At 46.0% G+C, this 12,810-nt stretch overlaps 1 protein-coding gene across 1 annotated transcript in view; it reads left to right on the forward strand.

Annotated features, from left to right (window-relative positions):
* The window catches only part of LOC144592269 (ankyrin repeat and death domain-containing protein 1A-like), a 79,825-nt gene that overhangs the window by 28,010 nt on the left and 39,005 nt on the right, over positions 1 to 12,810 (forward strand). The window contains exons 3-4 of the mRNA XM_078396797.1: positions 7,209 to 7,307; positions 10,663 to 10,761. Of these exons, the coding sequence (XP_078252923.1) occupies positions 7,209 to 7,307; positions 10,663 to 10,761 (198 nt within the window). The remainder of the gene's footprint in view (positions 1 to 7,208; positions 7,308 to 10,662; positions 10,762 to 12,810) is intronic.

The following is a 12,810-nucleotide window of genomic DNA, read 5'->3' on the forward strand; positions in this document are numbered from 1 at the left end:
AGTAGATTTGATGGGCCGAATGGCCTAGTTCTACTCCTATCACTTATGATAAACTGGTCAACGCTCCAAGAATATCCGCCATTACAAGATCAAGGCCGTCTGTGGGAATTTGGTAGATGTTAAAGTAGCATCTCTTGAACCAATGATATAGGTGCTCTTTCCAGATCACACCGAATTTTGTATTTGAACACTTGCAACGACACATTGCAGTGGCACGGTGGCGCAGCTGGTGGAGCTGTGCCTCACAGCACCAGAGACCCGGGTTCGATCCTGACCTCGGCTGCTGCCTGTACAGAGTTTGCACCCTGTGACCACATGTTATTCCTCCAGGTGCTCCGGTTTCCTCCCACATCCCAAAGACGTGAGGATTTGCAGGTTAATTGGCCTGTGTAAAATTGCCCCTAGAGTATAGGGAGTGGATGAGAAAGTGGGATAACATAGAACTAGTGTGAGCGGACGATCAATGGTCGGCAAGAGCTTGGTGGGCCACAGGGCTGGTTTGCATGCATACATTCGATCCTGACTACAGGTGCTGTCTGTACGCAGTTTGTACGTTCTCCCCGTAATCGAGTGGGTTTTCGCCGAGATCTTCGGTTTCCTCCCACACTCCAAAGACGTACAGGTATGTAGATAAATTGGCTTGGTGTAAGTGTAAATTGTCCCTAGTGTGTGTAGGATAGTGTTAATGTGTGGGGATCGCTGGTCGGTGAGGACTCGGTGGGCCGAAGGGCCTGTTTCCGTGCTGTATCTATAAACTAAACTAAACTAAACCAAACCTGGGCAGGGTAATTTCCCCAAAACAGGTCCAGTATGCTTCCTTTTTGGGTTGGACTGCGCAAGTGCTGTTTCAAGAAACCCTCTTTGGCGCACCGCACAAATTCTGACTCATCAAAGCCCTTGGCATTGAGCAAGTCCCAGTCAATATTGCCCAAGTTAAAGTCACCCCTGTTGCCTTGGCATCTTTTGGTAATCTGCTTACAATAATGTATCTCCATAGAAACATAGAAAATAGGTGAAGGCCTTTCGAGTCAGCACCGCCATTCAATGTGATCATGGCTGATCATCCAAAATCAGTACTCCGTTCCTGCTTTCTCCCCATATCCCTTGATCCCATTAGCCCTAAGAGCTAAATCTAACTCTCTCTTGAATAGACAATAGACAATAGGTGCAGGAGGAGGCCATTCAGCCCTTCGAGCCAGCACCGCCATTCAATGCGATCATGGCTGATCACTCTCAATCAGTACCCCGTTCCTGCCTTCTCCCCATACCCCCTCACTCCGCTATCCTTAAGAGCTCTATCTAGCTCTCTCTTGAATGCATTCAGAGAATTGGCCTCCACTGCCTTCTGAGGCAGAGAATTCCACAGATTCACAACTCTCTGACTGAAAAAGTTTTTCCTCATCTCAGTTCGAAATGGCCTACCCCTTATTCTTAAACTGTGGCCCCTTGTTCTGGACTTCCCCAACATTGGGAACATGTTTCCTGCTTCTAACGTGTCCAACCCCTTTATAATCTTATACGTTTTGATAAGATCTCCTCTCATCCTTCTAAATTCCAGTGTATACAAGCCTAGTCGCTCCAGTCTTTCAACATATGATAGTCCCGCCATTCCGGGAATTAACCTAGTAAACCTACGCTGCACGCCCTCAATAGCAAGAATATCCTTCCTCAAATTTGGAGACCAAAACTGCACACAGTACTCCAGGTGCGGTCTCACTAGGGCCCTGTACAACTGCAGAAGGACCTCTTTGCTCCTATACTCAACTCCTCTTGTTATGAAGGCCAACATTCCATTGGCTTTCTTCACTGCCTGCTGTACCTGCATGCTTCCTTTCAGTGACTGATGCACTAGGACACCCAGATCTCGTTGAACATCCCCTCTTCCTAACTTGACACCATTCAGATAATAATCTGCCTTTCTATTCTTACTTCCAAAGTGAATAACCTCACACTTATCTACATTAAATTGCATCTGCCATGTATCCGCCCACTCACACAACCTGTCCAAGTCACCCTGCAGCCTTATTGCATCTTCCACACAATTCACACTACCCCCCAGCTTAGTATCATCTGCAAATTTGCTAATGGTACTTTTAGTCCCTTCATCTAAGTCATTAATGTATATCGTAAATAGCTGGGGTCCCAGCACCGAACCTTGCGGTACCCCACTGGTCACTGCCTGCCATTCCGAAAGGGACCCATTTATCCCCACTCTTTGCTTTCTGTCTGTCAACCAATTTTCTATCCATGTCAGTACCCTACCCCCAATACCATGTGCTCTAATTTTGCCCACTAATCTCCTATGTGGGACCTTGTCGAAGGCTTTCTGAAAGTCGAGGTACACCACATCCACTGACTCTCCCCTGTTAATTTTCCTAGTTACATCCTCAAAAAATTCCAGAAGATTTGTCAAGCATAATTTCCCCTTCGTAAATCCATGCTGACTCGGAATGATCCTGTTACTGCTATCCAAATGCTCAGCAATTTCGTCTTTTATAATTGACTCCAGCATCTTCCCCACCACTGATGTCAGACTAACTGGTCTATAATTACCCGTTTTCTCTCTCCCTCCTTTCTTAAAAAGTGGGATAACATTTGCTATCCTCCAATCCACAGGAACTGATCCTGAATCTATAGAACATTGAAAAATGATCTCCAATGCTTCCACTATTTCTAGAGCCACCTCCTTAAGTACCCTGGGATGCAGACCATCAGGCCCTGGGGATTTATCAGCCTTCAGTCCCATCAGTCTACCCAAAACCATTTCCTGCCTAATGTGGATTTCCTTCAGTTCCTCCATCACCCTAGGCACCCATCATGCATCTCACGCTTGATATTATCGGGCCTTTAGTTCAATCTCATTAGAATGCTTGCACCGTTCTTATTTCAGAGCTCTACCCCATGTCACCTCGGTGGATGATCCCTCCAGTATTTCCTCTCTGAGTGCCACCATGACAGTCTCCCTGAGGCATCTCCTCCACTTCTTTTGCTTCCCTCTCGATCACATCTGAAACATGGAAACCCTGGAACATTGAGCTGCCAATCATGTCCCTCTCGCAAACACATGTCCACATTGGCCGCAACATCCGAGTCCCATTTATCATGTATCTGTGCACTGTAAATGGATTGATTGTAACCATGTATTGTCTTTCTGCTGACTGGTTAGCGTGCAACGAAAAGCTTTTCACCGTACCTAGGTACACATGACGATAAACCAAACTGAACACTGAACCAAGCACTGATCCAGAGTCTAACTTCATCTGCTTTCTCCACAATACTCCCTGCATTGAAACAAGCACACTTCAGTCCATCAGCATCGCTATATTGCTTCACCACTCCATGCCTGTCCTTCCTTTGAGACTTACTGGTCCTAATATCTACCTTTCCATCACTCTTCCCAATTTCTGAGCTCCTATTGGAAGCTGCCTGACTTGCTGAGTTCCTCCAGCACTTTGTTCTTTGCTCAATATTCAGGTACCTGCAACTTCTTGTGTCTCCTCAGTGTATGGTCTCCTTTAGAAAGGATGTGAGGAGGAACTCCTTTAGTCAGAGGGTAGTTAATCATTGGAACTCATTGCCACAGAGGGCTGTGGAGGCCAAGTCAGTGGATATTTTTAAGGCAAAGATAGACAAATTCTAGATTAGGAATGGGTGTCAAGGGTTATAGACAATAGACAATAGATAATAGACAATAGGTGCAGGAGTAGGCCATTCGGCCCTTCTAGCCAGCACCGCCATTCAATGTGATCATGGCTGATCATTCTCAATCAGTACCCCGTTCCTGCCTTCTCCCCATACCCCCTGACTCTGCTATCCTTAAGAGCTCTATCTAGCTCTCTCTTATGATGTTATGGGGAGAAGGCAGGAAAATGGGATTAGGAGGCAGAGAACAGCCATGATTGAAAGGCGGAGTAGACTCGATGGGCCGAATGGCCTAATTCTGCTCCTATAACTTGTGAACGTGTGAACTAGTGTCTTCTTCCTCCCCAGAATGGGATGGGGCTTAGCCAAGTAGTGTGCCTCGGAGGGTATCTGGAGGGAGAAAGACACAAAGGAATTGTCGTGGTGTGTTAAGGTGTTTCAACCATCTGCATGGTGTAAGCCAAAAACAATGTTGGACGAGGAGGAAGTGGAAAGTGAGCAAGAAATGATGTTTCAGCGGGTTATAATCCAGACCCATTCACTAGTTCCACAGTGGTCTGACAATGACTGCAATAACATTCTCTTCCAAACGACTCATCCTGTGGGCACTGTCTGGCTGCTTGCATGTTTTCTGCTGAAACCTGTGGGTTTGTGCCAACTTCCCCTGCATGAGTTATGGGGAGGAGTGTTAGACAGTGCGTCACAATACACGCGTTTTATGGGCCTGCCAAGGTTGAATCGTTGATGGTACCAGATAAGGACAGGCAAGTACAACACAGAACAAAGGACCGGATGGCACAGCAACTATGCTTGTGTTAAACATGGTACCAAGTTAAACCGATCTCATCTGCCTGTACTTAATCCATATCCTTTTATTCCCTGCACTTTCATGTGCCTTTCCAAAAGCCTCTTGAATGTTATTATCACATCTACCTCCAGCACCTCCCCTGGCAATGCAATCCAGACCCCCACCACCCTCTGTGTAAAAAATAACGCACCACACATCATAGAAACATAGAAAATAGGTGCAGGAGGAGGCTATTTGGCCCTTCGAGCCAGCACCGCCATTCAATGTGATCATGGCTGATCATTCTCAATCAGTACCCCGTTCCTGCCTTCTCCCCATACCCCCTGACTCCGCTATCCTTAAGAGCTCTATCTAGCTCTCTCTTGAATGTATTCAGAGAATTGGCCTCCACTGCCCTCTGAGGCAGAGAATTCCACAGATTCACAACTCTCTGACTAAAAAAGTTTTTCCTCATCTCTGTTCTAAATGGCCTACCCCTTATTCTTAAACTGTGGCCCCTTGTTCTGGACTCCCCCAACATTGGGAACATGTTTCCTGCCTCTAACGTGTCCAACCCCTTAATAATCTTATACGTTTCGATAAGATCCCCTCTCATCCTTCTATATTCCAGTGTATACAAGCCTAGTCGCTCCAGTCTTTCAACATATGACAGTCCCACCATTCCGGGAATTAACCTAGTAAACCTACGCTGCACGCCCTCAATAGCAAGAATATCCTTCCTCAAATTTGGAGACCAAAACTGCACACAGTACTCCAGGTGCGGTCTCACTAGGGCCCTGTACAACTGCAGAAGGACCTCTTTCCTCCATGTAACCTGAAAGGAGGTTGGTTTGTGTGATGGTCTGGGCTGTGTCCACAATTCTCTCCAATTTCTTGTGGTCTTGGATGGAGCTGTCCCTAAACCATGCTGTGATGCATCCCGATAAAATGCTTTCCACGGTGCATCTGTAGAAGTTGGTGAGAGTTGTTGGGGACACGCCAAACTTCCTAAGCCTTCTGAGGAGGTTGGTGTGCTTTCTTGGCCATTGCATCAATATGGCTGGTCCAGTACAAGTTGCTGGTGATATTTACTCCTGTGAGCATGAAGCTTTCACCCATCTCTACTTTAGCACCATCAATGTACACTGGTATCTGTGTACTGCTTCACTTCCGAAAGTTGTTCACTATCTCCTTTGTCTTGCCAGGGTACACAGATTACCAGTGTACTGACACATTGAGTTACTCCAGCATTTTGTGTTTTTCTTTGGTGTAAACCAGCATCAGCAGTTCCTTCCTACATATATTGAATATAGAAATTAGGATGTTATGTTACAGTTGTACAAGACATTGGTGAATCTGCATTTAGAGTATTGTGTGCAACTTTGAACATCCTGCAATAGGAAGGCTATCATTAATTTGGAAAGAGTTTAAAAAAGATTTACCGGGATATTGCCTGGACTAGAGGGCCTGAGCTACAGGGAGAGATTGGGCAGGTTAGGACTTTATTCTTTGGAGCACAGGAGGTTAAAGGGTTATCAGATCATGATGGGAATAGATAGGGTGAGCAATTTTGGGCACCATATCTGAGGATGGATGTGCTGGCTTTGGAGACGGTCCAGAGGAGGTTTACAAGAATGATCCCAGGAACCTATGATGAGCGTTTGTCGGCACTGGGCCTGTGCTCGCTGGAGTTTAGAAGAATGACCTAATTGAAACGTGCAAAATAGTGAAAGGCTTGGATAGAGAGGATGTGGAGAGGATGTTTCCACTAGTGGGAGAGTCTAGGACTAGAGGTCATAGCCTCAGAATTAAAGGACGTTGTTTTAGGAAGGAGAAGAGGAGAGATTTATTTCGTCAGAAGGTGGTGAATCTGTGGAACTCTCTGCCGTAGAAGGCTGTGGAGGCTAAGTCGGTGAATATTTTTAATGCAGAGATAGATAGATTCGTGATTAGTACAGGTGTCAGATGTTATGGGGAGAAGGCAGGAGAATGGGGTTAGGAGGGAGAGATAGATCAGCCATGATTGAATGGCGGAGTAGGCTTGATGGGCCGAATGGCCTAATTCTACTCCTATTCCTTATGACCCATATGACCTAATGGGTGAATGCTCAGAGTCTTTTTACCCAGGGAAGTGGAATCAAGAACCACAGGACCTAGATTTTAGGTGAGAGGGGAAAGATTTAAGACGAATCTGATGGGCAACTTTTTCACACAGTTGGTGGTGGATATATGGAACGAGCGGCCAGAGCTAGTTGAAGCAGGGACTATCACAACATTTATCATATCATATCATATATCTACAGCCGGAAACAGGCCTTTTCGGCCCTCCAAGTCCGTGCCGCCCAGTGATCCCCGTACATTAACACTATCCTACACCCACTAGGGACAATTTTTACATTTACCCAGCCAATTAACCTACATACCTGTACGTCTTTGGAGTGTGGGAGGAAACCGAAGATCTCGGAGAAAACCCACGCAGGTCACGGGGAGAACGTACAAACTCCTTACAGTGCAGCAGGTACATGGACGGGAAAGGTTCAGAGGGACATGGGCCAAGTGCAGGCAGGTGGGACTAACGAAGATGGGACATCTTGGTTGGCATGGACATTGGGGGAAAAAGCCTGTTTTTGTGCTGTATGATTCTATTAAAAGAAGGTGTCTTGGACTTATTAAATAAAGTTGGACTCTTCTCCACAATTAAGGATGTTTCAGTGAGAATATTATAATGACAGCACAAGTTAAGTTTGTTGCCTTTAACATGGTGTGTGTTTCGGAGCAGATGGATCGCACAGCCCTGCATTTTGCTGTTGCCAACATGAAAGAAAATGCAGTTGCCTTTCTTCTGAATCACAACGCCAGGGTGGATCTCAAAGATAAGGTCAGTGGACTTCCTGCTGCCAAATGATTGTAATACGGTCCATAGGAAATTTGATGTTAAGAAATGATGAAAAAAACCGCGAAGAAACACTCCACGGAGTGATTTTGACTCGGGGATTCGTAAACGAGTGATATCATGGAAGCATTCCATGACTTTTTTTTATTTACAGGGTTCCAACCCAAAACGCCACCTATCCATTTTCTCCAGAGATGCTGCCTGACCCGCTGAGTTACTCCAGCACTTTGTGTCTATCTTTTGTATAAACCAGTCCCTGCGGTTCATTTTTATTACGTTATTATTTCTTATATATATTTATATTGAAAATCAGTGGAGATGGGCAGAAGGTGCAATATCGTCTCTCTTGCATTGTAGTTTAGTTTTGTTTAGCTTAGAGATACAGCGCAGAAACAGGCCCAATGGCCCACTGAATCCATGCCGACCAGTGATGCCTGTACACTAACACCACCCTGCACACTGGGGATAATTTACAATTTTTACCAAAGTCAATTAAACTACAAACATGTACTTCTTTGGAGTGTGAGAGGAAACCGGAGCATCCGGAGAAAACCCATGCGGGCGAGCGTACAAACTCTGTACAGACAACACCCATGGTCAGGATCAAACCTGGGTCTCTGACGCTGTAACTTTTGTTGAGGCTCTGACTTTTATATGCCCCAGAACAAATCCCATTGTATTTCAAATGATCTCCAATCTAAAAAATCTTTAACACAAAATAGCCCACAGACCTGTGTGACAAGAAGTAAATGATACCAATGTATCATTGATGAACTTGGAGAAAACCAGGCACGGAATGATCGTTCACTTTTGCACGTGTGGATTGAGTCGAGAAAGCTAGCTTGGATTTCTTAAAGGTAAATTGTACCAATCTCACTTGATGGAGGTTTTGATAAAATGAATTGATGAGGGAGGTACTTTTGAAGACATTTCATAATTGAATTGAATCGAATACTTTATTGTCACACTGAAATTCTTTGCTTGCAAGTAGTCGCCGGTAAAGGGCACTGACAAAGTTACAAATCCCCCCCCCCCCCACGCCAGGTCCCCCATTGTTCTTCCCCCCCCCCCACGCCAGGTCCCCCATTGTTATTCCCCCCCCCCCCCTACGCCAGGTCCCCCATTGTTCTTCCCCCCCCCCACGCCAGGTCCCCCATTGTTCTTCCCCCCCCCACGCCAGGTCCCCCATTGTTATTCCCCCCCCCCTACGCCAGGTCCCCCATTGTTCTCCCCCCCCCCCCCACGCCAGGTCCCCCATTGTTCTTCCCCCCCCCCTCCCCATCCCTCACGGCGGTCCCCCCTCGCCGGGTCCTCCTTTGTTCCTTCCCCTGGCAGCGGCGTTCTCGCTCCACGTGTCCGTCCTCGTCCGTCGGACCGCGCCATCTTCGACCGCCGCACGGGCCTCTCCACTATCGCTGCCGGGTCCCCTCCGGACGCCTCGGTGGCGCCGACCCCGGCCCCAGCCGCGGGCTCCACCGACCCAGGCACCGATGGCCGCGGGCTCCACCTCCGGCCTGGGGCCCGAGGGTCCAGCCTCGGCTTCTCAACATGCATAGAATATTGGCTAAATAAAGGGAAACAGAATGTTATAGTGAGAGTAATGTAAGAAAATAACTGCAGATGCTGGTACAAATCGAAGGTATTTATTTCACAAAATAGACAATAGGTGCAGGAGGAGGCCATTCGGCCCTTCGAGCCAGCACCGCCATTCAATGTGATCATGGCTGATCATTCTCAAACTTTTTTCCTCATCTCCGTTCTAAATGGCCTACCCCTTATTCTTAAACTGTGGCCCATGGTTCACAAAAGAAACATTGGGAGATAAGGGGAAACTCCTTTACATACCGTGTAGGAAGGAACTGCAGATGATGGTTTAAACAAAAGATAGACACAAAATGCTGGAGTAACTCAGCGGGTCAGACAGCGTCTCTGGAGAAAAGGAATTGGTGAAGTTTCAGGTCGAGACCTATTCCTTTTCTCCAGAGATGCTGTCTGACCCGCTGAGTTACTCCAGCTTTTTGTGTCTATCTCCTTTACATACCAAGTTACCGAGTTACAATAACTGTCAAAAGCATATTGAGTAAATATTTGCAAAAGGAAAAGTTTGTGTGGCCATGGAAAATAAACTTGATATGGTATGTGGAAAATATGTAGCGTAGGCTTATTTTCCTTATCCCTTCTGTAAATGGGAAACACAGAATTATTAACCTCTTAAAGGCCCCTCTTAGTGAAGAGTATTATCTGTGAGTGTGCAATATTAAGAATGTTCTGTGTAGGAAGGAACTGCAAATGCTGGTTTACACCGAAGATAGACACACATTGCTGGAGTAACTCAGTGGGACAGGCAGCATCTTTGGAGAGAAGGAATGGGTGATGTTTCGGGTTGAGACTCTTCTTCAGATTTAGAGTCGGGGAGAGTGAGTCTCGAGATATGGGTAAGGTATGAAAACGACAGATCAAAGCAGACAACGATAAGGAAGTGTACACTAGTTCATGGTTAGCTAAGGGGAAGGTGTCTATGAGGCTTACAATCAGTAGAATTAAATAGTTCTTCTCATTTGTTTATGATGTTCTTCTCAATGGTTTTATGGGGGAATAGTCTTCTGGGAAGGTATTACGTGCCATTAACCATTCATGCCTTGTAGCGATATAGCGAAATAGTGTAAGAAAATGACTGCAGATGCTTGTACAAATCGAAGGTGTTTATTCACAAAATGCTGGAGTAACTCAGCAGGTCAGGCAGCATCTCAGGAGAGAAGGAATGGGTGACGTTTCGGGTCGAGACCCTTCTTCAGACTGATGTCAGGGGGGCGGGACAAAGGAAGGATATAGGTGGAGACAGGAAGTTAGAGGGAGAACTGGGAAGGGTGGGGGGGGAAGAGAGGGACAGAGGAACTATCTAAAGTTGGAGAAGTCAATGTTCATACCGCTGGGCTGCAAGCTGCCCAAGCGAAATATGAGGTGCAGTTCCTCCAATTTCCGGTGGGCCTCACTATGGCACTGGAGGAGGCCCATGACAGAAAGGTCAGACTGGGAGTGGGAGGGGGAGTTGAAGTGCTCAACTTCCGGTGGCTGAGCACTTCAACTCCCCCTCCCGCTCCCAGTCTGACCTTTCTGTCATGGGCCTCCTCCAGTGCCATAGTGAAGCCCACCGGAAATTGGCGAAAGAGTAGATAAATGGGAATAATTAGTAAACGTTACCAAGAGACAGTATGAACATGATGGAACAAGCGGTAACTCCATTTTCTCTGTAATCATTGGGTTTGGAATGGTGATGGAGATTTGTGGTGTGGTATGTGGTTGGTTTTGGTGACGGAAATGTTCCCGTTGTCCTTTGAAGCATGGGATGGACGCCTTTCTCCTCGCTGCCTGGTTCGGACACTTGAACATTTTGAAAACGTTGGTAGAAAAAGGTGTGGATCGAAAATCGACAAACGAGGTGAGTGTGTAATTACTCCATCATATGTAAGAATGGCTGGTCCTCGCCTCTTACAGCAGATACCCTAGGAATAGTCCATGGCTTGGTATGTGGAGAGGGAAATATATAGCATAGATTCATTTTCCTTATCTCTTCTGTAAATGGTAAGCACAAATTAATCAGCCTCTTATAGGCTCCTTGTAGTGGACAGTATTAACTGCATGGAACACAAAGTGCTGGAGGAACACAGTGGGTCAGGCAGCACCTCTAGGTTTAAGGTGAAGGGGAAAAGATTTAATAGGGGTAACTTTTTCACGCAAAGGGTGGTGGGTGTTTGGAACAAGCTGCCAGAGGAGGTAGTTGAGGCTGGGACCATCCCAACTTTAAGAAGCAGTTGGACGCGTCTGGATCGAACAGGTTTGGGGGGGGGGGGATATGGACCAAACGCGGGCGGGTGGGACTAGTGTAGCTGGGACATGTTGGCCGGTGTGCAGAGTACAGTCATACACCTTTGATTCGTGTGCCAATTAAACTTAACAATTAGCTTTGACAAAAAGTATGTGTGGTACTAATGCATAAGAAAATAACTGCAGATGCTGGTACATAGAAACATAGAAACATAGAAAATAGGTGCAGGAGTAGGCCATTCGGCCCTTCGAGCCTGCACCGCCATTCAATATGATCATGGCTGATCATCCAACTCAATATCCCGTACCTGCCTTCTCTCCATACCCCCTGATCCCTTTAGCCACTAGGGCCACATCTAACTCCCTCTTAAATATAGCCAATGAACTAGCCTCAACTACCTTCTGTGGCAGAGAATTCCACAGATTCACCACTCTCTGTGAAAAAAAACGTTCTCATCTCGGTCCTAAAAGACTTCCCCCTTATCCTTAAACTGTGACCCCTTGTTCTGGACTTCCCCAACATCGGGAACAATCTTCCTGCATCTAGCCTGTCCAACCCCTTAAGAATTTTGTAAGTTTCTATAAGATCTCCCCTCAATCTTCTAAATTCCAGCGAGTACAAGCCGAGTCTATCCAGTCTTTCTTCATATGAAAGTCCTGCCATCCCAGGAATCAATCTGGTGAACCTTCTTTGTACTCCCTCTATGGCAAGAATGTCTTCCCTCAGATTAGGAGACCAAAACTGTACGCAATACTCCAGGTGTGGTCTCACCAATGCCCTGTACAACTGCAGCAGAACCTCCCTGCTGGTATTTATTTTGAAGGTATTTATTTCACAAAATGCTGGTGTAACTCAGCAGGCCAGGCAGCACCTCAGCATCCCATTCCTTCTGTCCTGAGATGCTGCCTGACCTGCTGAGCTACTCTAGCATTTTGTGATATAAATACCTTCGATGTGGTACTAATGCAATGACTCATTTCATGAAATAATGTCCATCTTCCTTGAAGATGATAAAGTTATTAAAGCCTGCTATTAAATTAAAAACAACTACAAGGTGATCTCACCAGAGTCATATGATTTATGTACATGTAAAAAAAAAAATTTAAACTCTCTTTTAGTTGAGTATAGTTTAGAGATACAACATGGTAACAGCCCCTTCGGCCCACTGAGTTCACGCCTACTAGCCATCTAACCAGCGCACACTAATGCTCACCTACACTCACTAGGGGCAATTTACAATTACAATTATACCAATTATTACAATTATACAAATTAAGCTACAAACCTGTACGTCTTTGGAGTGTGGGAGGAAACTGGAGATCCCGGAGAAAACCCACGCAGGTCACGGGGAGAACGTACAAACTCCGTGCAGACAGCACCCGTAGTCAGGAACGAACCCGGGTATCTGACACTGTAAGGCAGCAACTGTACCACTGCGCCACCGTGCCACCCATTTTAGTTTTAACGCCATTAAATATTTTATGGAGATGATTCACTGTGTATGATTTGTGGAGTACAGTTTATATATCAGCTTGTCACTAACTTTAGTTCACAACAATCTGTCAGGTAAGCACATTTATGTACTTCAAAGGCTGTTATTATTGTGATGTAAGTAAAGTAAAGGGGGAGATGTGATGTAATTAAAGTAAAGGGGGAGATGTG

Source organism: Rhinoraja longicauda, chromosome 3, assembly GCF_053455715.1.
Source record: "Rhinoraja longicauda isolate Sanriku21f chromosome 3, sRhiLon1.1, whole genome shotgun sequence".
Classification (NCBI taxonomy): domain Eukaryota; kingdom Metazoa; phylum Chordata; class Chondrichthyes; order Rajiformes; family Arhynchobatidae; genus Rhinoraja; species Rhinoraja longicauda.